This window comes from Triturus cristatus, chromosome 2_1, assembly GCF_964204655.1.
Source record: "Triturus cristatus chromosome 2_1, aTriCri1.1, whole genome shotgun sequence".
Taxonomy (NCBI): domain Eukaryota; kingdom Metazoa; phylum Chordata; class Amphibia; order Caudata; family Salamandridae; genus Triturus; species Triturus cristatus.
In genome coordinates, this window is record NC_140581.1 from 567,592,793 (window position 1) to 567,619,122 (window position 26,330).

Below are 26,330 nucleotides of genomic sequence, written 5' to 3' on the forward strand. Positions count from 1 at the left end.
CGTAGAAGTAAGTGTGGTGGTGTGTGAATAACTGTATATGCAAGTAAATGTATGTTTTATTCTTTATTAGCATGGGTGACTATGTGTGTGAGTAGCTCTATGGATAAGTGGCATTGTGTAACAGGATGTATAGGTGTATGAGTACATATGATAAGTGAGTACATGTATGAGTGACTGTATTGAACTGTTGGTGAATGAATGGATGTGTATGTGGATCTTAGAATTACTGAAGAGGTTGTTGTAACTGTTATTGATATGTCCATTCTTTTGTAAATTTTAGTCTCTATTTTTGTATGTGTGTATCAAAGGTTATATTAGGGTGAGAGGAGGTCTACCACTCTATCACAAGGATGATGTCATCAGTGATGTCATTTGAGATGTCATCAGTGATGTCATGAGTGATGTCACTGACCATGTCATGAGTGATGTAATATGTGACGTCATCAGCAGTGCATTGCGGGCGCGCGAGTTATAGTTAGCTGAACTAACTATAACGTGGCAATTTCAATGGTTTTTTACGAGTAAAATGTCCAGCTAACTATAACATGTGTGAAACCTATGGTTTTTTTCACTGAATTTCTAAGGTTTTTTAAATGCTAATTCCTAACTATAACGTGTGTGAAACCTATGGTTTTTTCACTGAATTTCTAAGGTTTTTTAAATGCTAAGTCCTAACTATAACGTGTGTGAAACCCATGGTTTTTTCAGTGAATTTGCAAGGTTTTTTAAATGCTAATTTTTTTTTTTTCTTCTATTTTTTCTAACATATTTTTATTTTAATTTTCTTACCTTTTATAAAGACTATGATTAAATTTTTAAAATTCTTTAATATGTTTTTTTTAATATATTTTTTAAAATAAACATGTAAAATTTATTTGCAGTACTTTTTTTCTATTTTTTTTATTATTTTTTTAGTACGCGTACCGTAAGCTCACGGTAAGCGTACGGTTTACGCTACGTCCGTTATTTATCCACGCTGCTTGCGTATAGTTACGCAATTTGCGTAGCCGCGCGTACTCCGCGTGGGACGCGTACGCGTGTACGCTACACGCGCACGTTACGCGGAAGTGTCGGGTAGTGTCTGTTATGCGCATGCGCGCAAGCGCGTGTCTTTTTTACGCGCATGCGCACTTTTGCCGTAAGCGTACCGTAAGCGTACCGTAAGCGTACGGTAGGTCATGTGATCATGAAACACAACTTTTGATTGGTTGAAACTACTTTCAGTTCTAGAACTCTCCTACACCACACCCATTCCCCTCATTTCTGCTTGTGATCCCTTAGGAGAAGGAGCTGGTTTGTCTTTGGGATACGATGGCAGAACAGCAGAGCTCTTCTGAGAGTGAGGCTAGCATTAGCAGCACTGTCTTGAGGCAGAGATTGAGGAAACAAAAGCCCTCTTATGTATGGGATTATTTTACTTTTCCTGAAGGCCAGCAAAAGGTGAATGCACCCTTAGTAACTTGCAGGCTGTGTCAGCGTGTACTTTCTAGAGGTAATCCTGACAGGAAGTATTCCTTTGGGAATCACACCATGAAGAGACACCTCAAGGATGTACACAAAAGGACACATGGTCATCTTTTTGGAGGTAACTCTTCAGAAAGACAAGCAAGTACATCCACAGCAGCTCAGCCTGGACCATCATCTGCAGAGCTGACTCCTTCTTCTGCAGGTCAGGTGAGCCCTTCATCTGTGGGGGGAGAATCTCCTTTTGCTGGCCCTCTGGAAATGAACCCTCGATTTCGAAGGGTTGATATTCGATGCGCCTTTTGTCAAGATCTAATTTGCCATAGGGAGACCAGTGTTTCCCTAGTGAACAACAAAATAGATCAGCACATTTGTCGCTTTGAATAATTTTCCCATGCTTTCTTTCCTCTGTCCCTGCATGAACACAACGGTTCTTTTAAGAGCCAACCTTATCTTTCATCTTTTTTTTACATATGTTTTTAAAAACTTTTTTTTTTTTTTTTTACCGTACGCGTACGGTGCGCGTACTTTTTTTTTTTTTTTTTTTTAAAAACACTAAAAATCAATTATCACATTACAAGGTCCTTGAGAGACTACAATTATTATTATTGACTTACCATACTCACTCAAAAAAATATTTATTCATTTGTTTTTTTAAAAAATAGCTTTAAAAACGGTTCTAGTTTTCGAAAATTTTCTATATGAATCTGAAAAAAAAGAAAAAAGTATTAATATTTTTAAAACATTTTATAATACAGTACACATATTTACATTTTTTTCCAAAAAATATTTTTGCCTTATTTTTGCTGTTTTCAGAATATATTGCATTTCACTATAAATTGTGAAAGCAATTGCATTCATCATTTTACAGCGGGCAAAAAAAAATAACAATCACAAAGATTGTAATAAAAAAGCCCAGAATCTCTTTTTACTTAAACTTAACATTATAGAAATGCATAATATTCTAAAAAAATATCATCTAATACCAATAGTTATTTCTTTAAAATACCGTCTGATATGTTTGTTTCAGAAGTATAATCACAATATTATATCTCAAATAACTCCACAATACATCTGATTCCATTTCCTTTAGGCCAAATAGTAATTTTAAAATTTTTTGGGGAATAAATTTCCAACAGTAATCAAATAAAATTCTAAAGTTTAATTTGTCCAGATCTCACCGATTCTCTGTTACATTTTGGTTCACGAAAATTTTTGGAATAATTTATTAAGTCCACAATAGAATTGGTTACTTTTCCGCATGGCCAAATAGTAATTTTTTAAATCATTTTTGAAAAAAATTCCAATGGCAGTCCAATAACATTCCAAAATTTAAATTGTGCAGATGTTACCGATTATCTCTAAATTATTGGTTTTTCAAAGTTTCATTAAAAATTAAAAAAGTCCACATTACAATTGGTTATCTTTCCATTAGGCCAAATGATAATTTAAAAAATCTTTTTTCTACAAAATTGCAATGGTAATCCAGTAAAATGGTAAAATTATTTTGTCCAGATCTTGCCAAATCTGTCTAAAATTTAGGTTTCAGGAAGATTAGATAGGAATTTGCTAAATCAAAAGGCAAACGTTGTTTGAAAATCAATTGGGAATCATTACACAGTGTCCAACCTTTTTCACATTTAAGATAAACTGTGTAATGTCCAGAAGTAACAGTAGGTCCATCATGGAAAATTATTGCAACAGTTACAAAAGTTTTTCCTGAAATTGATAATTGCTGTCCTGTAAACTTCTTTATTAAAGTATCCAATTTTGAACCATCAGCTCTACATCGTTGCATCATTAAAATTACATACTGTCCGTATTCCTTTAAAATTAATGTTGAAAACATGTCAGATTTACACTCACCACATTTCATGCTATGATTAGCATCTTTAACTAATTTTGCAAAAGTAACTGTTTTACTTTCTGGCAATGTCAAATAAATAAACCTTTCATTATCAACATTAGAGCCACATATATTATAACAATTATCACAACTATGTTCCCATTTATAAGAGAGACCAAAAAAAATGTCAATGGGAACTCCTTCTTCTTCCACTACCTGAAGAAAATACATCAAAAATTCCTGTGCGTCTTGCTGTACATTTTGAGAAAACTGTGTTCGTCCTGAACATACATCTAAAAGTTTTCTAATTTCAGTAGCACTTTCTATTTGAGTTTTATCTTTACTCAGCTTTTGAAAAAGGAGACTCAGCTCTGAACAGAATCTTTTTCCCTGATTTACTATTATCTGCTCTTGCAAACTTTCCAGATAAAATGCAACATTCAGCACTACATTAGCGTAGCAGTTGACACCAGAGCTATTTTCAAAATAACATCCTACAACCTGTTCTTCATTTTCCTTTTTCTTTTTGCTTGCAATTACATCACTCCTCTTTTTTTTTCCTCTCTACATCTTCATTACAGATTTTCTCTTATAAAACTTTGTCTTTTTCTTATATTTCTTCACATCCTTTATCAAATTGGACATAACTCTTCTCTGAAACATTTTTCTACGTATCTCTTTAAACGCTGTTTTTCTGTTTAAGTTTAACTTTTTAGTTGCAGAAGGTATATTTGCATTAACTAAATTCTCAATTTTTTCTTGTCCTTTTTGTTTGAAATCATTCTTTCCTGTACAGACATTTTGTACATTTTTCCTTTTTTTGAATATATTCCTTAGAAAATCTTTTTGTTGCTTACCAGAAGATTTTTTCTTCCTCCCAACATCAGCATCTTCTACTAACTTTGATCCTCTAGTTGTCTTCAAATATAGGTTTTTTTTTAGCGTTTTTTGAACTCTGGATTTTGTAGGCATCTTAAATTTTGTTCACTGCTCTTCAGCAATACCTGAAAAAAACTAAAAAAAAAATTCCTTTATTTTATTTAAATATATTACTACATTTCTTTTCACAATACTCACAAAACGAAATTTCTTTGCCAATTTGAATGCACACTTACTGCTCTTTTTTTTGGGCAAGTGAAAATCACTTTTACAAACTGACACATTATGAAACCACTTTTCAGATTTTTTAAAAAGCCCATGTCCAGACTGCTACACTCCAGCAAGGGCAACCAGCCTTAGTGATGCTGAATGTATTTGCATTACAGACTGAAACCTGAAAACCCCACTCGCTTGTAAATACTGTGCATGATTATACATGGCAAGCAGATGGGTGTGTGCTAAGAGTCTGCTTCTTCCCCCAAAAAATCGCTCCCCCTTTCCATCTAATGCAACTGTGAAATCACCAGAAAAAAACGCAATAAATCTCTGCCTATAATTCCTCTTTGCACACAGAGTCATGTTTTCACATTAGTCCCAAAACGAAATTTCTTTGCCAATTTAAAAGCACACTTACTGCTCTTTTTTTTTGGCAAGTGAAAATCACTTTTACAGACTGACACATTATGCAACCACTTTTTTGATTTTCTTAAATGCACATGTCCAAACTTCTTTTTCAGACCACCACCATGTGTAACCTGGGTGGCTGCCTACACTCCAGCAAGGGCAACCAGCCTTAGTGATGCTGAATGTATTTGCATTACAGACTGAAACCTGAAAACCCCACTCACTTGTAAATACTGTGCATGATTATACATGGCAAGCAGATGGGTGTGTGCTAAGAGTCTGCTTCTTCCCCCCAAAAATCGCTCCCCCTTTCCATCTGATGCAACTGTGAAATCACCAGATAAAAACGCAATAAATCTCTGCCTATAATTCCTCTTTGCACACAGAGTCATGTTTTCACATTAGTCCCAAAACGAAATTTCTTTGCCAATTTAAAAGCACACTTACTGCTCTTTTTTTTTGGGCAAGTGAAAATCACTTTTACAGACTGACACATTATGAAACCACTTTTTGATTTTCTTAAATGCACATGTCCAAACTTCTTTTTCAGACCACCACCATGTGTAACCTGGGTGGCTGCCTACACTCCAGCAAGGGCAACCAGCCTTAGTGATGCTGAATGTATTTGCATTACAGACTGAAACCTGAAAACCCCACTCGCTTGTAAATACTGTGCATGATTATACATGGCAAGCACATGGGTGTGTGCTAAGAGTCTGCTTCTTCCCCCAAAAAATCGCTCCCCCTTTCCATCTAATGCAACTGTGAAATCACCAGAGCAAAACGCAATAAATCTCTGCCTATAATTCCTCTTTGCACACAGAGTCATGTTTTCACATTAGTCCCAAAACGAAATTTCTTTGCCAATTTGAAAGCACACTTACTGCTCTTTTTTTTTGGGCAAGTGAAAATCACTTTTACAGACTGACACATTATGAAACCACTTTTTTGATTTTCTTAAATGCACATGTCCAAACTTCTTTTTCAGACCACCACCATGTGTAACCTGGGTGGCTGCCTACACTCCAGCAAGGGCAACCAGCCTTAGTGATGCTGAATGTATTTGCATTACAGGCTGAAACCTAAAAACCCCACTGGCTTGTAAATACTGTGCATGATTATACATGGCAAGCAGATGGGTGTGTGCTAAGAGTCTGCTTCTTCCCCCAAAAAATCGCTCCCCCTTTTTCCTACTAATGCAACTGTGAAATCACCAGAAAAAAACGCAATAAATCTCTGCCTATAATTCCTCTTTGCACACAGAGTCATGTTTTCACATTAGTCACAAAACGAAATTTCTTTGCCAATTTGAAAGCACACTTACTGCTCTTTTTTTTTGGGCAAGTGAAAATCACTTTTACAGACTGACACATTATGAAACCACTTTTTTAATTTTCTTAAATGCACATGTCCAAACTTCTTTTTCAGACCACCACCATGTGTAACCTGGGTGGCTGCCTACACTCCAGCAAGGGCAACCAGCCTTAGTGATGCTGAATGTATTTGCATTACAGGCTGAAACCTAAAAACCCCACTGGCTTGTAAATACTGTGCATGATTATACATGGCAAGCAGATGGGTGTGTGCTAAGAGTCTGCTTCTTCCCCCAAAAAATCGCTCCCCCTTTTTCCTACTAATGCAACTGTGAAATCACCAGAAAAAAACGCAATAAATCTCTGCCTATAATTCCTCTTTGCACACAGAGTCATGTTTTCACATTAGTCACAAAACGAAATTTCTTTGCCAATTTGAAAGCACACTTACTGCTCTTTTTTTTTTGGCAAGTGAAAATCACTTTTACAGACTGACACATTATGAAACCACTTTTTTGATTTTCTTAAATGCACATGTCCAAACTGCTTTTTCAGACCACCACCATGTGTAACCTGGGTGGCTGCCTACATTCCAGCAAGGGCAACCAGCCTTAGTGATGCTGAATGTATTTGCATTACTGAGTCCAACCTCAAACCCTTAAACTATTCTTTTTTTTTCCAGTACACCATAATTTATTGTGAAAACATAGTCCATAATATTTTACATGTTCCTCACATTTAAATTTCTCCCAAAACAGAAAATGATAAACGCAACTTCAACAAAAAGAATTTCCATTTCTATTATTCATTTCTTAAGTTACCACATACATCCCCTCTCAAACTCATAACTCACCTTTAAAATTAGTTAGTTGTGAAAGAAATGTGGCACTCAAACAGCAGATTATCAGAGCCAGGATCTCTGTTGTGTTCACCTCTCTCCTCTCAGCAGAACCAGATAATGGCAAACTTTCCCTCTATTTTTCCACACATATACATGTAAGTTTCAAATCTCAGTGCTTCCCCCTTTTTTTCAAATGTAATCACACATTTCTATTGGTTGAAAACCAACCCTTTTCCAAAAGTACCCTGCCCCCAACTTGACTTCTGCCTAGTACCCTTCCCCCAACTTGACTTCTGCCTGCTACCATAGCAACAGCTCATGGAACACTGCTGTGTGGAGTTAGGTCAGAAGTTCGCCACACAATGTTTCAATTCCACAGAGCAAGAGTGCTTGACTTTTCAAACCTAACAGCAAATCCATAGTACTGTTCTTTGGTAACACATTTTTCTGTACCAATACAAAACATGCTTCTATTAATTTACACATACAGCCTAGTTTTTATTCTAGAATGGTATGAAACAGCCAATCAGTTCTTTTTGTTTTGAAAAAAATATGTATGCCTCCATTTCCAAACTGCCTTTCTTTTCATATTGCCATTCTACTGAAAGACACCTCCTGAGTGCATCCAGTTCTCCTTTGAAGATGTTCACAGTGTGGATTGTAGGGCACAGCTATGTCTTCTGGAGTGAAAAGTTTGCAGAGAAAACAGATATGATGAGAGACCTTGCTTTGCCAAATGTAGACATTAAATGGATTGGTCAGAGAGGGTTAAAGTGGCACCAATTGATGCCATTGGTGAAATCCTTCATGCAAATCCAACACCCTGACCTCATAATAGTGCACTGTGGTGGCAATGACCTAGGCACTTTGACTGGGGTAGGTCTGGAAATGCTTATGAAGGACACCTTTGCACAACTGTTTTCACTTTTCCCTAAAACTGCCTTTGTGTTTTCCAACATATGCCAAAGGCAAAAATGGAACTGGTCCAATCATTTCTGTCCGCAGATTGACAAAGCAAGAAAGCACGTCAACAAATCTGTTTCTGCTTTCCTCCGTGACTATGGTATGGGTGCCATTTACCACAACAACTTGCGTTATGACATGCAAGACATTTATAGAGGAGATGGTGTGCACTTCAATGATGAAGGGAACAGAGTCTTCCTTTTGAACCTTAGACTCTGCATCGGTACTTACTTGTAAGTACCACTTATAAAAATGACTTCATAAACACAACAGCTCTTTTTAGAGCTCCCTAATATCTAAACTCTTAATTCTGCATTTCATTTATTTTTTTTTTTTTTTTTTTTTACCGTACGCTTACCGTACGCGTACCCCGTGATTTTTTAAAAATCAATAAATGTTTTTTTTGTACTTTTCTGTCCTTCTTTAACCCCCTTACAAATGTTAGGGGGTCTGTAACTCTCCTCATTGCCCCCTTTTCTTGTTTTCACTCTTTTTTTTCAGAGTGAAATACACAAAATGGCGGCCGCCGCTTCCTGGTTTCGACCGATTCGAATGTTTACTAAGATCTAAGAGCCAATCAGAATCGCGCTCGCGCACGCCACCGTACGCTTACGGTAAGCATACGGTAAGCGTACCGTAAGCGGGCTCAGATATATATATTGATTTAAAGGCTATTTTCTCAGATCTACTGAACAGATTTACACCAAACCTACAAAAGGCACTTCCTTGACCTAGGGACTACCTCTCTGCCAAATTTCGAGTAATTCTGTTCAGCCGTTCGGGCTGTAGCTCGTTCTAAAGGTCCTATGGAAAAATGCATGGGGAAAACGCGTTTTGGGACCCCCCTTTTATCTCAGCCCCCGCTTGACGAATCCCCCCGAGACTTTCAGGGTAGGAGCGGAGCGTAGCGCCCCACCTATTTTGAGAAATTCGCGAGGATTCGTCAACCGGCGCCAAAGTTATTCAAAATAGAATGTTGCGGATTTCCTATGGAAAAGGGGTCCTAACTATAACTACCTACTGGCGACCGCCAGTAGGTAATATATACATATACATACATATATACATATATATATATATATATATATATATATATATATATATATATATATATATAGATAGATAGATAGATAGATAGATAGATAGATAGATAGATAGATAGATAGATAGATAGATAGATAGATAGATAGATAGATAGATAATATATATATATATTACCTACCGGCAGTCACCAGTAGGTAGTTATAGTTAGAACCTATTTTCCATAAGAAACCCGCAACATTCTATTTGGAATAACGTTGGCGCCGATTGCTGAATCTTCGCAAAATTTTCCAAACTTTTGGCCAGCTCCGGTCCGCTCCTATCCTGAAAATTTCAAGGTGACTCGTCAAGCGGGGGCCGAGAAAAAAGGGGGTCCCAAAACATGTTTTCCCCATGCATTTTCCCATAGGACCTGTTGACGCACCTACAGCCCGAACTGATGAACGGAATTACACCAAATTTGGCAAAGAGGTAGTCCTCAGTTCAGACTCGTGCCTTTTGCTTAAATGGTGTAAATCCGTTCAGTAGTTCCTGAGAAAATTAGAGTTAAAAAGATAGGTATATCTGGGCGGAGCCTAACCACACATCTCCTTGTGAGATCTGATTGGCTGTCAGTACTTCATCCAAGAAGTGTTGGCATCCATCTTGGGACCAATATACATGATAGCACCTCATTAAAAAGCAATGCACTTAATAGAAGGTTTTAAGACTTTAGTTACATTATAAATCATTTGTTTATGGTACCATACTCCTTTTAGGAATTGTGGTGTGTTCTAAGGTGATTTTACCATGTGAAAAAGCCTTCTGCTTTGATATCATGAATCATGTTTGAGAGAAAACGATTTCCTCATGCTTTTCCCACAGAGGTTTGGAAGGTGATCTATAAGCTAAACTGAGAGCATATTTTCTGTAAATTCACATTATCTTTCTCAGTCATGTGAGAATGAAGTCTGAAATTCTCAGTAAAACATGTACATCCAACAAGGGCAGAGACTGTCAGTTGATTCCTTTGTGTTCTACTGCAGCTTCCCAGAGTATTCTAAAGAACAACTAGAGCGCTAACAGCCCTACTTATGACAAACATATTGCACACCTGAAGCCATCTTGATTGGAGTAAACTGGTAACACTTAAAACATTTAATTTAAAAAGGAAAATAATGAGGGGTTCATTTAGCCATAGAAATTATGATTAGTGCTGCAGAAAGAAAAATTAGGGCACATTTTGACTTCTCAGATCCTCTTCTATTTCATAAAAGAATTCTGACATGCAGACTGAAACTTGCACTTTGAATACCAGCAGCAGAATTCCCTGGTGAGCAGTAGCTTTACTACAGTGATCTAATGAGCAACTAGAGTGCTAACATTCAGAATTTATGGCAAATGTGTGACACATCTGAATGCCTTCTTGATGGAACCAAAGTAAAAAACTGAAAGTATTTCCTACTGAGGAGACTGCAGTAAAAGAGGAAATTAGGAAACTTCATAACAAATAAATCTCCCAAGATGGCAACCAGAGACAAAAGAGCCCAAATGCAGCACAAATATCACCCAGATGTAGCCCACATGTAGCCCAATGACAGAAGTGTGCAAAACACCTATTTTTTGTGTATTTGCAGTTTTATATAGTGTAGACTTGTCAGGTATTGGAGTGCTTTACATGAGCATTGGTTACATCACACAAGATCAAATTCATTTTGGTTTTAGACATGGGGAGATTAAGTGATTTGACCAGAATCACAGAATTTTGAGCTGAAGCAGAAACTCCAACCTCGTTCCCCAGTTGCAAAGTCTGCAGCTCTGGAAGTAACACCACATCCTCTCCCCTAAGTGCAACATTTAATCAAGTGGTCAACTGGATAAAAAAACATAAAGATTACAAATAATTTAAAAGTTCTTTGTCGCTATTTGAAAACTCAGAAAATATGTCCTCATTTTAGTTTTTTAGACCACTAACCATAATTTTGATGCAAATAAGACCCTCTCATATCTGTAATTTCTAAAGGAAATGCTCTAGGTATTACAGTTTTGATTACATCAAGATGACGTCAGGCGTTCCACACTTTTGTAATAAATATAGAATGTTAGCAATCTAGTTGTTCATTGGGATACTGTTGAGAGCCAGAGGCCAGGGGCCTGGACTCTGAAAATTGAAGGCAGGTAGGAGAGTGCAGAGGCAACAATTTGACCACACTGGGCAGGCAGGAAGGGCAGTGGCAGCACAGCAGACTATGGAGGGCAGTGGAAAGGGGGGGCAGGGGCAACAATCCAACAATACAGGACTGGCAAGAGAGGCTGTGGCAATATAATAGACCATTGTGGGCAGAAGGAAGAGGCAGTGGTAGTACAACCATACATGCCAACAGACCCGTTTCAGCCAGGAAACGTCCAATGTTTTTAAGCTCAAATGGGCTTTATTTGATCTGTCTCCTGTCTACAAACTCCTCTTTTTTAATGTAACTCAAAGGGGAAAATCAATACCCCAGTTTTTTTTCAAAATCTCCCTCTTACCAAGTTCAAAATGTTCGCAAGTATGGTACATTGGATCATGGTAGGCAGGGGGAATTGGGGTAGGGACATAGACTCGGATAACAGAGGACAGGAGGGACATGGAGAGGTGTACCAAACTGACCGTATAGGGCAGGCATCAGGGTTTGCAGCAGCACAATACACCACACAGGGCATGCGGGATGGGAGTGCAGCACAACAATCCATAGAAAGCAATAGGGAGGCGACAGGACCATGCACATGGACAACAGAGAAAAGAGGGGAAAGAGGCAATGGTAGCTAACTGACCATGATGGCCAGACAGGAGAGAAAGCTGCAGCATAACAGACCATAAAGGGCAGGAGAGACGGATCAGGGGCATTACAATGGAACAGACAAGCCAGGAGGGAGGGAATAGGGGTCTGCACATGGAAACAGAGTCCTGGGGGCAAGGGTGCAGGGCAGGAGCAGCAAGATGACCATGGAGGTCAGGCAGGATGGGCACTAGAAACAAGACACACCATGGAGAGCAACAGTGAGACTATGATGGCATATACACAGACCATGGAGGGAAGGTGGGAGGGGGTCAGCTAGCTGACCACACAGAAGACCATGCATGGCAAGCGGGAGGGTTAGTGGCAGCACAATGGCTATGATGGGCAAGAAGGAGGGTGCAGGGGCATGCACAAAGGGCCATGGAGGATAAAAGGGAGGGTCAGGACCTGGGCACAGACAAGAGAGTTCAGGGGAAGGGGCCTCACAACAGACCGTGTGGGGCAGGCAGGAGGAGCAGTTGCAGCACAACAGACCAGGGAGGGTAGAAGGGTGTGGCAGTAAAATGGACCATGGAGGACAGGAGGAAGGGGATAGGGGCATGGCATGTGGACAGGCAGGGTGGAGGTGGCAGGGACAGGTTACAGTCATCTGACAATGCTAGGCAGGTGGGAGGGGAGTGGCAGCTCAACAGAACCCTCAGAGTAGGTAGGAGTGGCAGGTCCATGGAACATGGTGGGCAAAAAGGATGGAGCAGGGGCATGCACAAAGACATTGGATAGCAGGGGGAAGGAGAATAGGGGCAGCAAGCTAAGCACAGAGGCTAAGCAGGAGGTCAATGATGGGCCATAGAATTGGGCAATGGAGGGCAGGAGGAGTGGACTGGTACATCATGCTAAATGGAGGGCAGTGGCAGCACATCAGACCATGCAGGCAGGAGGGAGGAAGCAAGTCCATGTATTCAGACAACAGAGGATAGGGAGGAGGTGGATGGGGCAGCAAGCTAACTGTTCAGAGAAGGTGGGTATTTGGAACTTTATTGTTTTTAAAATGTGTGTCTGTGCGAACTACTTAAAATATGAACAAGTATGCAGCATAATCTCACTTTTATTCAGGAAGAAGAGGAAGTTTGTGACTGTGACTCCGGGCTCACTTGGCAGAAACACCCCCTGACCCTCCACCCCATCGCAAAATGTAATGCCCGTTAAAAGGGTAGGTGGACGCAGTGTTATATAGAACATAGTCCTGATTGAAAATGAAAACTAGATATAGTATATGGTATAAACTATGCACCAAAAAGTGTGATATAAGATGAACCGGGGCGTGAAATATAATATGCAATACATTGTGCGCAATGACAGATTCATTGGAGAGCGCAAAATAGCACAGGCACTAGCGCGTGCTATGCGATATGCGCCTTGGAGTGTAATATGCACAGGGCAGTGTTGTGTAACCTACCTAGTCTCTAAAGTTGTAATATAAAATATGTGTTGGGGAGTGTAACGTTGCATATGCATTGTGACAAAGATATGGATACCAGATTGTAATATGTATGGCATAGCGCTGTGCTTTATAACATAGGAATCGAGGAAGGCACGTTAGATGGGCCAATATAACCTGTGCGAAGGCAAGTGTGGCATGACATATTCACGGGTGGTGTTACAGTGCACATGGGCTAGAGAGTGTCATAGCATACGCACTAGCTGGTGGAATACAACACAGAGGTGTGTGGCACTCGGCGGGCACTGGTGGGTGTAACACAGCATTGGGCTCAGCCAGGAGCACGCTGTGACTCTCAAGTGAGGTTTGTCTCCTTTCCAGAGAGTAAAATAAAAAGTATTACACATCCGGCGGTGGATGTGTGTTTTATTAACCGTGAGGGGGGTTTCTTGCATAGTTTGGTTAAATTTTTGTTAAATCCCCTTTGAATGGCTTGGTGTGTGTGTGTATTAAATGTGCCCGTCAATAGCTACCCATGTTTGTATAAATAAACGACATGGGTGTCTACTTGAAGAGTGCCCACCGGCGGGGGCGCCGGGATTAGGCACGGTAGGGCGTCAGACACGTCAGAGCTTCACTAGCGGTGTAAATACATTCCACGTGGATTCATTATTTGTATAGTCGCCTTTCAATGAATATCACGCAAATCGTCATGGTGATAGGTACATACGGTTTGTACAGCATGTCCTAGGTGTTTCTATAAATATATATTTTTTAAAAATAATAAAAAACAAAGGCCGGCCCCGGGGGATGGGGTCCCTGGGGCCATAAGTAGCCTTGGGAGGGGGCCACGTGGCCCCCTTCCAAATTTACTTTTTTCAACAAAACAAATTAGGGCGCAGGCCCTGGGGGATGGGGTCCTCAGGGCCAATAAATTAGAAAAAGAAGGGGGGCCACACAGCCCTCCTTCTTAAAAAAATAAAATGAATAAAAGACCCGCATCGCGCCGGAGGCCACGCTCCCTCCTTGCAGCACTCTGCAAATGCGCCCCCTGGCAAGTTGTAAGTTGGGGAATTAATTCCCCTTCAATACTGAGGGTCCCTGAGGGCCAACTAGCCCAACAGGTATCTCCAGTATGTGCCAGGGAGCTGCGTTGCAGACAGGTGTTCTAAGGCCACGCCCCTTTGTACACTTCTATGCAACGCAGCTCTGTGGCGCTTACTGAAGGTACCTAGTGGGCTAGTTTGACCCTAGGGACCCTTACGATTCAAGGGGACTTAATCTCTCAACTTAGAACGGCCACAGGGCGCGTTTACACAGCGGTGAAGGGCGGGGACGGGGCCTGAGGTGACGTGTGCAAACACGCCCTGTGGCGTGTTTTAAGTTGGGGAAATAATTCCCTTTCAATCATTAGGGACCATGGGGGCCAACTAGCCCACCAGGTGCTTCCAGTAAGCGTCACTGCTCTGCGTTGCAGAGAGGTGGTGCAGGCCGTGCCCCTTTTTACACCACTCTGCAATGGCGCTTACTGGACGTACCTAGTGGGCTATTTTGTCCCTAGGGACCCTCAGGATTCAAGGGGACTTAATCTACCAACTTAAAACGGCCACAGGGCGTGTTTACACAGTGGGGAAGGGATGGGACGGGGCCTGAGGTGACGTGTGCAAACACGCCTTATGGCACATTTTAAGTTGGGGAAATAATTCCCCTTCAATCCTGAGGGCCCCTGGGGGCTAACTAGCCCACCAGGTGCTTCCAGTAAGCGCCACTGAGCTGCGTTGCAGAGAGGTGGTCCAGGCCGTGCCACTTTTTACACCTCTCTGCAACGCAGCTCTGTGGTGCTTACTGGAGGTACCTAGTGGGCTAGTTGGACCCTAGGGACCCTCATGATTCAAATGAACTTAATCTCCCAACTAAAAATGGCCACAGGGCGTGTTTACACAGTGTTGAAGGGAGGGGACGGGGCCTGAGTTAACGTACGTTAACACGCCCTGTGGCGCGTTTTAAGTTGGGGAAATAATTCCCCTTCAATCCTGAGGGACCCTGGGGGCTAACTAGCCCACCAGGTGCTTCCAGTAAGCGCCACTGCGCTGCGCTGCTTTGCAGAGAGGTGGTCTAGGCCATGCCCCTTTTTACATCTCTCTGCAACGCAGCTCTGTGGCGCTTACTGGAGGTACCTAGTGGTCTAGTTGGACCCTAGGGACCCTCAGGATTCAAGGGGACTTAATCTCCCAACTTAAAACGGCCATAGGGTGTGTTTAGACAGTGGGGAAGGGAGGGGACGGGGCCTGAGGTGACGTGTGCAAACACGCCCTGTGGCGTGTTTTAAGAGGTAGTTTTAATCCCCTGCCCTATTATATACTAGGGGTTTACAGAGGAGGTCATGCTAATCACAGGGGGACCCCAACGCATAGTGTTCCCTAGTGTATGTAGGTGTTTTCACTGTATTCTGAGTGTCTTTTAACATAGCACTGGCTCTAGGACTGGTTAGTCAGACTCAGTTATCACCAGTATCCGTCTGAAAAAGTTGAGGGTACAGGATGATTTTGCAACAAGGATTCTTTCTGCTCTTCGGTTTGTTCTTTCTGCACGTTATCCTTCTTCCTGCACTTTTCTTCGTCTTTGAGGACTTCTGTTGCTTCTTCCTGCACTTCTTTTTTTTCTTTCTGTGCGTTTTTTCTTCTTTCTTCACATGTCCTATCTCTGTAGGCATAGTTAGAAATTAGCATTTAAAAAACCTTTGAAATTCACTAAAAAAAACATAGGTTTCAGGCACGTTATAGTTAGGAATTAGCATTTAAAAAACCTTAAAAATTCACTGATAAAACCATAGGTTTCAGGGGTGTTATAGTTAGCTGGACTTTTCACTCGTACAAAACCATTGAAATTCCCCCGTTATAGTTAGTTCAGCTAACTATAACTCGCGCGCCCGCAATGCACTGCTGATGACGTCACATATTACATCACTCATGACATGGTCAGTTACATCACTCATGACATCACTGATGACATCTCAAATGACATCACTGATTACATCACTGATGACATCATCCTTGTGATAGAGTGGCAGACCTCCTCTCCCCCTAATATAACCTTTGATACACACATTCAAAAATAGAAACTAAAATTTTCAAAACAATGGACATTCCAATACCAGTTACAACAACCTATTCAGTAATTCTAAGATCCACATACACATCCACTCATTCACCAACAGTCCTATACAGTCACTCATACATGTACTCACTTATCATATGTACTCATACACCTATACATCCTGTTACACAACGCCACTCATCCATAGAGTTACTCACACACATAGTCACTCATGCTAATAAAGAATCAAACATCAATTTACCTTCATATACAGTTATACACACACCACCACACTTACTTCTGCAGAAACTTACACATACTTAGTCTTTTAAACAATCACTTATAGAAACACATACTTATTCATACAGGAACACTTCCAATCTCTCACTCTCACATATACTCACTTATATACACCAATAGTCACATATACTAGTTTAAAACATATGTAGTTACTCATAAAGACACTATTGAGACAGTCTATCACTCACTAACACACCCATGCACACACTCATCCACCCATACAGTCCTGCACACATGCTGTCTTCAACACATACAAACAGTGAGTCACTCATTCATGCACCTATGCACTACGTAATACCCCCCACCGAACCATACAGACACTCATACTGATACTCAAAAAACCAACTAATAACCTATATAGACACTCATGTAGCTACTCACCAACCCATGCAGCCACTTATACACAAAGTGAGAGACTGATACAGACATTTACATATTTAAACATTACTCACTAAGCCATGTATTGACTAAGATACACTTAGTCAGTCAGTTATACAATCAATTTTTCAAAAACAAATCATTCATTTAGACACTTATATACCCATTTATTCTTCCATCGACCTTGAGATATACATATATAAAACATATGTAATTTTCAGAAAAACACACATTCACTGGATGATGTCATCAGTGATTTCATCAGTGATGTCATTTGAGATGTCATCAGTGATGTCATGAGTGATGTCACTGACCATGTCATGAGTGATGTAATATGTGATGTCATCAGCAGTGCATTGCGGGCGCGCGAGTTATAGTTAGCTGAACTAACTATAACGGGGGAATTTCAATGGTTTTGTACGAGTGAAATGTCCAGCTAACTATAACGCCCCTGAAACCTATGGTTTTTTCAGTGAATATATATATATATATATATATATATTTTTTTTTTTTGTTTGTTTGTTTGTTTTTGAAGGTATGTAGATGTGAACTTAAGAATAGTACATATATATTTACCTCTACAATATTTGGGTTGCTGTTATTTTTCTATGACATTGTAGCACCCTATTTCTGTAGTCAACATTCTGACATACAACCATAGAGCATCCATTGTTCTTGTAAGGCACATCATCAGAGTTTTCATGAGGCACAGTATACAGTGCTCTTGTTAGGCATGTCATTGGAGCTCTCCCGAGGCACATTATCATTGCTCCCATGAGACTCCTCACCTTGTGCTTATTGTGTGCACATTACCCTGTGCTTCCAAATGACACATTAGCCAGTGTTCTGCTTATATGAACAGAAGCTTTTGCTCAGTTGAATTAATACATTGAGAGTGTATTTTCAAGATTAAAATGTGTGTTTTTCGGAATGCCAAAGCTGTTGCCTGGGCAAAAATGGCTGAATTTACAAAATAATATTTAAAGCTCTTATTTGAATGATGCACCATGTGTTGTTGGGGAGACTTATCACTAATATTATTACCTTGGTCTGGGTATTCTTTACAGTGAGACTTTGGTCTGCCGCACACAAGCATTGACGACTCCCCTTGACCTCTACCAGGCTTGTTACTTTTCAATTAATCTGCATCCTACGGAAAGCTTTTCTGGTGTTCTACGCTATTGGCAGCCATTCTCCAGGGTATCTTTCAGTCTGGATTTGAGTAGTCTTTTAGAACCCTACCTTGAAAAATCGAATTTCACGCCCCTTGGGGATTTAAATTTTCATCTAGAGAGGACTCTGTGTAAGGACACCAAAAGCCTTTTGGAAACCATGAGTTGCTGTGGTCTTCCACAGCTTGTCAAGAGCCCCACCCACAGGGATGGGCATATCCTTGATGGCATCTTTTCCATTGATCCTCGTATAAGGGTTGGAGAACCCATTCCCCTTGCCTGGTCTGATCATTTTGCCATCCCTTTTGATCTACGCATGTCGGCATCAGAGATAGGTCACTCTGGAAATAGGAATCTGGAGGAAAGAAGGAACCTTAACCTTATTAGTAAGGAGTCGCTGTCCAATTTCTTTAATAACATTGAGCCCACCAGGCACCTTAATGCCAACTTGGCAGCTGCTGAGCTATCGCATCAATTAGTGTCCAGTAGCAATGGACACTCTGGCACCGTTGAGTAAGAACTACTCAGCAAGAGAAAACCCTCTGCCCCCTGGTTCACGGAGAGACTTAGAAAGTTGAGACAAGGGTACCGTAAACAGGAGAGGTTGTGGCGCACTGACTTAGAGCCCTTGGGTAGGGAATTGCACAAACAGTGCCTAAAAGAGTATAAAGCAGCTATCCTGGAGGAAAAGGGGCTATATTATTCAAAGATCACAGAAACAATGAAATCCTGCCGGGAGCTGTTCAACGTCATCAACTCCCTTACTTCCCCCCATGTTACAGATCCCTCAGAATCTTCCCAGGAGTTCTGCAATAAAATATCTGATTTCGTTCAAATGAAAATCACAGATGTTTACTTCTGGCTGGAAGCTTCCAACTCCAATGCGGGGGCATCTGCTCGGCCGACTCTCCTTCCAGGTGAGGTCCTATTGAATGGGGAGACTCCTAGGCTCTACACCTTCACCCTTATCAACAGAGGTGACCGATCGGTTCTTGGAACGAGTCAAATCAGGTTCACCCTTGGATCCCTGCCCCCTCAAGGTGCTAAAAATTGGCCGTGAGATTATTATTCCTTACCTCACTGCGATTCTCAATATTGCCATCTCGGAGGGGCAGTATCCCATCCTGTCGAAGACAGCAGTGGTCAAGCCGCTTTTGAAGAAGCCTTCTTTGGATCTGGTTGTACTGAAAAATTATCGGCCAATTTCTTTACTTCCTGTCCCAGCTAAAATTTTGGAATCTTACCTAAATTCCCATCTCAATGCCTACCTGAAGGACCATCAATTACTTGATGGCTCACAACATGGGTTTAGAAGCCACCATAGTACGGAAACAGCATTGACTGCTGTTTTTAACAATATCCGTATTCAAGTGGACGCAGGGCACACCACCCTGCTTGTTCTACTTGACCTCACCGCAGCCTTTGATACCCTGTCTCCTCTGAGGCTGGTTGAACGCCTCAGAGAGAAAGGGATCGGGGGCTCGGCCTTTGGGCTTCTTGCCTCCTTTCTCAGTGATCGGGCACAGACTGTCAAATTTGGCCAATTCTACTCGGCAGCTAAACCCCTGTCATGCGGTGTCCCTCAGGGATCTTCCCTGAGCCCGACACTGTTTAATATCTATGTTGCCCCACTGGCCAAGGTTGTGAGATCCTTTGGGTTAGAGGTGTTGTCCTATGCGGACGACACCCAAATAATTGTATCCATCTCTCACAGTATCAGGGAATCTGCCCTTAGTTTCAGGAATAGTATGCAGGCAGTCTCCTCTTGGATGGTGAAATAATTTTTTTAATTGAACGGGCAGAAGACTGAGGTCCAGAATTTTGGCAGCAAACTTGAGATCTGGTCCAGTGATTGGTGGCCGGAAATGCTAGGCGCCTGTCCCTGCCCGGTATCCCATGAGAAAAACCTAGAGGTCATAGTGGACAATCTACTCTCCCTTAATCTGCAGGCCAATAGGACGGTGTGTACATGTTCTGGGATTATCAGGATCCTGAGAAAAATCTCTCATTTTCTCTCTTATGAGTCAAGCAAGTAGGCCGTTATTGCTTTGGTAACGTCCAGACTGGACTATTGAAATTCCCTTTATCTGGGCATTAATAAAGGCCTGATGCGACGTCTGCAGCTGGTACAGAATGCTGAGGCCAGGCTGGTGATGAACTTACCGTAATATTATTCAGTCACAGCCTCCATTAGGACGCTGCACTGTCTCCCCTTGGACCGAAGAATCCTTTTCAAAACACTGTGCCTGATTCATGATGCCTATTATGGCCCTGTCCCAGATGGGATCAAGGCAATTTTCCATCGATATGTTCCCACCAGACATCTTTGGTGCTCGGATAAAAATCTGCTAACAGTACCCAGGTTGAAAAAGGAAAAATGGGGAGGCAGTGCCTTCTCCATTTCTGCTGCGAAGCTGTGGAATTCCCTCCCAGAAGAGCTCTCCAGACAGGTGTCTCATTCTCTTTTTCGCAAAGCCTTAAAGACCTGGCTTTTCTCACATGTTTCAGTATGAGCATGCCTTCTTATGTCTGCACTGTTTAGTTCCGCATAGCGCCTTGATGCCCTTGGGCTAAATCTGAGGTTTATAAGTTCAATATTCATTATAAGTTCAATATTCATAGTGCTAGGAACATTGCAGATATGTCTGTTATGCATTACCCACGTAGAAGCATTACAAACTGAAGAATCCGTTTTACATCACTGCTGGCAACTGAGTCTGATGCATGGAGGTGATCACTGCTAGTAATCTTGCATAGGATGGCCACTAATTGATCTTGTCTGGTGTGGTCACAGTTGCAACACTAGTAGTATTAGTAGCTTAGGATGATTTTCATTGAACATAAGTAGCTCTTATTACAGAAAAGGTTGGAGACCCCTGGCATAAACCCCATGTGATTTCTGCTTGTGGATAAATTGCAAACTATTGAATACAACTATGAAGCAGAGAATTTATGGCATGATATAACTCAATTTAAGGGGTTTTAAGCATTTACTGAAACAATGTGTGTATCTGCACTGATTCATTAGGTCCTCTGCCTTCCATTTATGCGGCCTACCAACTACTTTGCTACACTTACTGCCACTTTAATGATGCAGTCCCACACGAAGACAACAGATTGGTAAAAATGTTAGTCCTATTGTGTTGCTGTCATGGAAACCTACGTTTTTTGGAGATATTTTATCCTGATGTAGATAATGAAAGTCGTGAAAAAACAGCTGAGTTCTTGGACACAACATTAACTATGGAAGCAGGTGCTTAGGGTTGCTGCTTCCAACAGTACCTTTATTATGCCACAATTAGTACTTTTATTAAGTGGTATAACACAAAATAATGAGCCCCCTGTGATGAGGGGCTCTGGAGTCTCCAAAATCGCACAGATATTTTCTTGGGCACAATGAGGGCCCAATGAAGTGTTGAGGTCCCCACACAAGGGTTGCCGCATCCCGCTTCGCAGGGATTGCAGGGGCCTGCATTACGTCCCTGCCTTTATAATGCCAGAACACACAAAAAGCGTTTGTCTGCTTCTCCAGGATTTAATATTTTACTAAGTAGTGAATTTTGTTCTGAGCCATAACATGTTGAAGATGTTAGGTAGGTTGTTGAACAATAAGTAACACAAATAAACTCATTATGAAATATTTCATTTAATTTCAAAATAAAAAAATATATAAAAGTTGAAATTTTAATGGGAAGGTTGGATCTTTTCAGAATATTTTTTATTGCTAAAATGTGAACACCCTAGAATACCACTTTGTCTATTGTGGTCCTAAAGCATGATGTCTTTTTGTCAACGCTCAACAGAGGTTCAATTGAGGCCACCCATTGTCCATATGTGGTTTTCTTTTTTGTACTGGAACTGCTCCCATGAATCAGCCTCCGATTTCAAATTCCTTCACATTCACAGAGCATTTAAGCATTTTAAATGTTCTTTTTTCAATGTGCATACACTTTATACATCTGCTAATATTATTTAATTTACCAAACTGTTGGGGACCCCGTGAGTTAGGTGTTGTGGACCCTCAGAAGTCCGGGGACCCCAGGTTAAGAATCACTGATCTAAGACTTAATAGTTTAAGTACTGCGCAGTGCTGCATTTTACTCCAGTGTGGAAACATTGTTTTTCGTTTTTTTAAACAAAATATTTTAATTGTATTTCAATTTCGTGAGATTCATACAACCAGCACAACAGTAACAACAAGTTGCACATTGGTCAATAATGAAGAGTCTAATCATCCCAGCCTCAGTGCTCACACATGTTGTCAAAGGATAACTGGTGCTATTGTAAGTGGTTCTCTCCCCTTAGTGTACAGACAGTATCACAGTTCCCTCACGGCATTCCCACCGCAAGTACCCACGGGCCACCTAGTCACAGCTAATTCCACTCCCCGTCATCTGAAATCTGTGAATCTTTCCGACCTATTTTGTGCAGCCTTGCTCCATCGTAGTTTGTCCTATGAGGGATTTTATACTGAATGAGGCGCAGTCTGGCTTTGATCACTACCTCTCTAGGGTGCATCATGGCCGCCTCCGAGTCCAAGTCCTCCATGGCACCCAGCTCACCCTCCCATGTCTCCCTAAGTTTGCCAAGGGTATCGGGCATATTGTTATTCAACGTCTTATAGGTGAGTGACATTGCCTTGGTCATGAGCTCTTCCTGTAGTTTCACCTCTCAAGTGGTGCATACTCAAGCAGGTCTGTCACTCTTTCCGCCCTCTGCGCATGATGCAACAGGCATATTTAACAAATTGGGAGCTATGTAGCTTAAATTCGGTACCGAAGATGGAAAAAGGATTTAAAATCACTTTTATAGCTGACATCCCCAAAAGTAGCGATCACCAGCGTATCCCAGGTTTCAAAACCTCAGAGCATACCCAGTTAACTGGGCCAGTTTCCCTTCCACTCCGGTGTCACCATAGTAATCTTAAGAACCCACCCCAGTGTTGTAGTAGCCCTTTTCCACACTTCCACGGTAACTTGTGTTGTAGGGAGCAACCTATGGGGCATATTATCAAGCATGGAGTTAAAATTATCGCCGCTTTAGCGGCAGAAAATGGCCACTGAACCGGTGATAAAGGGCTTGATAACATGCCGCAGAGAATTCCAATAGAAGCCCATGTTCACACCAGAACATGGGTTTCTATGGGAATTCTCAAGGGCATATTATCAAGCCCATTATCGCCGATTTAGCGGCAGTTTTCTGCCGCTAAAGCAGAGATAATTTTAACGCCGTTTCTTGATAATATGCCCCTTATGTGCTCCATAATGATACGTTATAAACATGTAGGGTGTCAGTGTCTCCCTTTCTAGTATGTATGTGGGATGATCCCAGGCAACATGTATCCAGTCGTTAATGGGGATTAGATGTCCTGTCCCGTACAAGGCTTCAATATCTGACAAAGCCAACCCACCATTTCATGGATTACGTTGTAGTGTCCTTAGGGCGATCCTTGGGTGCCCCTTCATCCACAACAGTCAACGTAGTTCGAAATGTGTTTCCCTGAATATCATTCTGGGGAGAGGGTGGTAGGTATTCTGGAGGACTTGTAGAAACTGGGGCTGAGTAATAATTTTAAACATGGCCACCCGGCCCATTGTGCTGAGGGGTAGATCGCTCCATCTATCCGCGTCCTGCCTAAAGTTGGTCAACACCTGCTGAATGTTGTGTTTGCGGCAGACCCCTGTGTGGGGTGTAAGAAAAACAAGGTATTTAAAGCCCTCTGTGACTTCTTGTAAGTTCCCTGGCAGGGGAGGCCCCGCCGCTGTCGGTCCATGGCAATGTGTGTAAACATTGTTAACCAGAGTTTGAGGTGCTGTGAGGAAATCAACTAATATTTTGCTGTTTTTTTCAGGTAACCGCTGAAGGTGAGAAACAGCCTCTAAGCGAGAAGAGCCGCCTCCTGTTCTATGACGTTCTCTGTAGCCTTGCAAACCCAAGCCGCAGAGATACACGTGGCTACAGTCACCTTGCTGAGGCGACTGAAAGATATGCCTTTTCCCTTCCAGTGGGCATTTCCTGTGGATCCTCTGGCGAAAGGTACAATTAATTTTCAAAATATGTGCATACTTTAATACCGCTCAGCAGCTTCAGTTCGCTTAGCTAAAGCATTTAATTTCCATTTATAGAAAAGATACCTGTCCGTTATTGCCACTGCCTATAAATCATCTTTTATTTTTATTTTGTTGCTATCAAAGATCTAACTAAGAAACTAAAAAGGGCACTTGCTAAGGACTTCTCCAACGCAAAACCACACATCTTACCAGCATGGGAGCAATTAGTCTATGATTTGCAACAATCAAATTGAATTTTCTAATTGAGAATTTCAGATTTTTGTCACACAAAACAGTATTTTTCTATTGCATCTGTCGGAGTGTGTAAATGAATGCAAATATTATTTGCTACTAAAACAGACCCTACATAATTCAACAGTTTGGCCCTCAAATACGCTATGAAAACCAAAGACCTCTTCAAGGACACTTTTCAAATAGTCATGGGGCTTAGCTATTACCCGTGCAGAAGGTGAAGTGGCAATGGGGTCCTCGGATCTGGGGGGCCCACTGCACCCAAATTGCAGTTGTGTTTTTACTGCCAAACCAGGGTATTTTAAGTCCCACCTTTTTTGTTTCTATTAGAGCAACATTGACAAGTGAAAGCTTTCAAAGACAGTTCAGTCTTATGGACCACAATATGTTGTAACTTCTGTGGCAGGGATTGGGTCCTTTACTTGCCAGTTGCCTTTCCTGACAGATGTTTATGATGGAAATGATTGCTCTCAGGTACTGCCCGTTAATGCTGTTCTATCAGAGGTGCATGTAGAGGAGGCAGTTATTGGTTACTCTGCTGTGGGCTGAGGATGGAGGTGAAGCAACTCTGCCACACATCTTGTTTCATTCTCATTTCTGCAAAACTGTGCAGCATTTGCCTAGCACTTTTTGTGTGGACACTGCCACAGCCCCGACCATCGACAATGAGCATTAGCATAGACTGTATCAGTAATTTTATTATCACTTAAAAATGTAATTCCCACATGATGGCCGAAGCGCTGCTGTGCACAGTGAGCCTCAGTTACTGCTCTGAGTAAATGGCCTCCAAAACGTTACATAGCATGAGCTGTATTTCATCAGGAAGAGCATCCTCCCATTTTCTCACATTTAATTTCAGTTCATATTTTACACATATGTGACCAAAAGATAATCAGACATGTGTACTATTTCCAAATGTTACATTCCTTATTCGAGTGATTGCACTATGTACCAATTCTTCTTTTGACTGCCATGATTCATGGATGCAGACAGAGCAATTGCCACATTTTTAGGTTGAAGCTTACCAGACATCTTGGGGACATTCAGAAAGCTGACCTAGAAGTGCATCCCGTCCATTTCTGACCATTGACTTAGTGGTTTCTAACTCACATTTTATGACTTTTGTTTTTGCTGGCTTTATTTGTTTTAGGCTATCCAGCATGAGTTTGTCCCTCCTGTTACCCAAACCTTGTTTACTGTATTCTTCCACAAACTCGCTTTCTGTAAACAGGCCTTTAAATCTTGTACTTATCTTATTACATTTGCGGTGCATTCAAAGACAGAGATCAAATATCAAGCTGTCATCTAAGGGAGCTTGGTGTTTACTTTTCTTTGTCTGACTTCAAAGTGAGAGAATTTATGTGACAATGCTGCTGAGTACCCATGTAAGAGGAGAGGGCATAAAATGTTTTTATTTCTAGCACACAACAACAACAAAAATGAACTGTGCTGATGTTTCAGAATATATCAGAATTAGTACAAATAACACACTTTTAAAAAAAATTTGAAATGTGGTGGAAGCAAGTATTTGAATAAGACCAAAGCACAACAATACACTAGGTGATGACATTTGCACACATTATCGTTTGTGTGCTGTAAAACCATACTTTGATGCAAATGTAATTGAAAATGTGTTGACTGTATTGGCAGTGCGCTACCATACCGTGCATACTACCCCACCCCACTCCACTCTATGCCACGTCATGCCATTCTAGGACACTCCACTCCACTCTGACATGCCACTCCACTCTACGCCTTCCACTCTTAGACACTCCGGGCCATATGTAGGTAGCCCAATACCGGTCGGTAACGGCCGATTTTTGGTAAATATACCGTTACCGACCGGTATTTAGGCTTTTGAGATGTAGGGGGATCATTTCTGTATTCGGTAATTTACCGAATCGGTAAAATTAC

The 26,330-nt window shown here is 41.3% G+C and overlaps 1 protein-coding gene across 1 annotated transcript in view; it reads left to right on the top strand.

Moving 5' to 3' along the window:
- ADGRV1 (adhesion G protein-coupled receptor V1) overlaps window positions 1-26,330 on the top strand; it is a 1,990,932-nt gene that overhangs the window by 1,181,101 nt on the left and 783,501 nt on the right. The window contains exon 79 of the mRNA XM_085632468.1: window positions 23,966-24,150. Within this exon, the coding sequence (XP_085488594.1) occupies window positions 23,966-24,150 (185 nt within the window). The remainder of the gene's footprint in view (window positions 1-23,965; window positions 24,151-26,330) is intronic.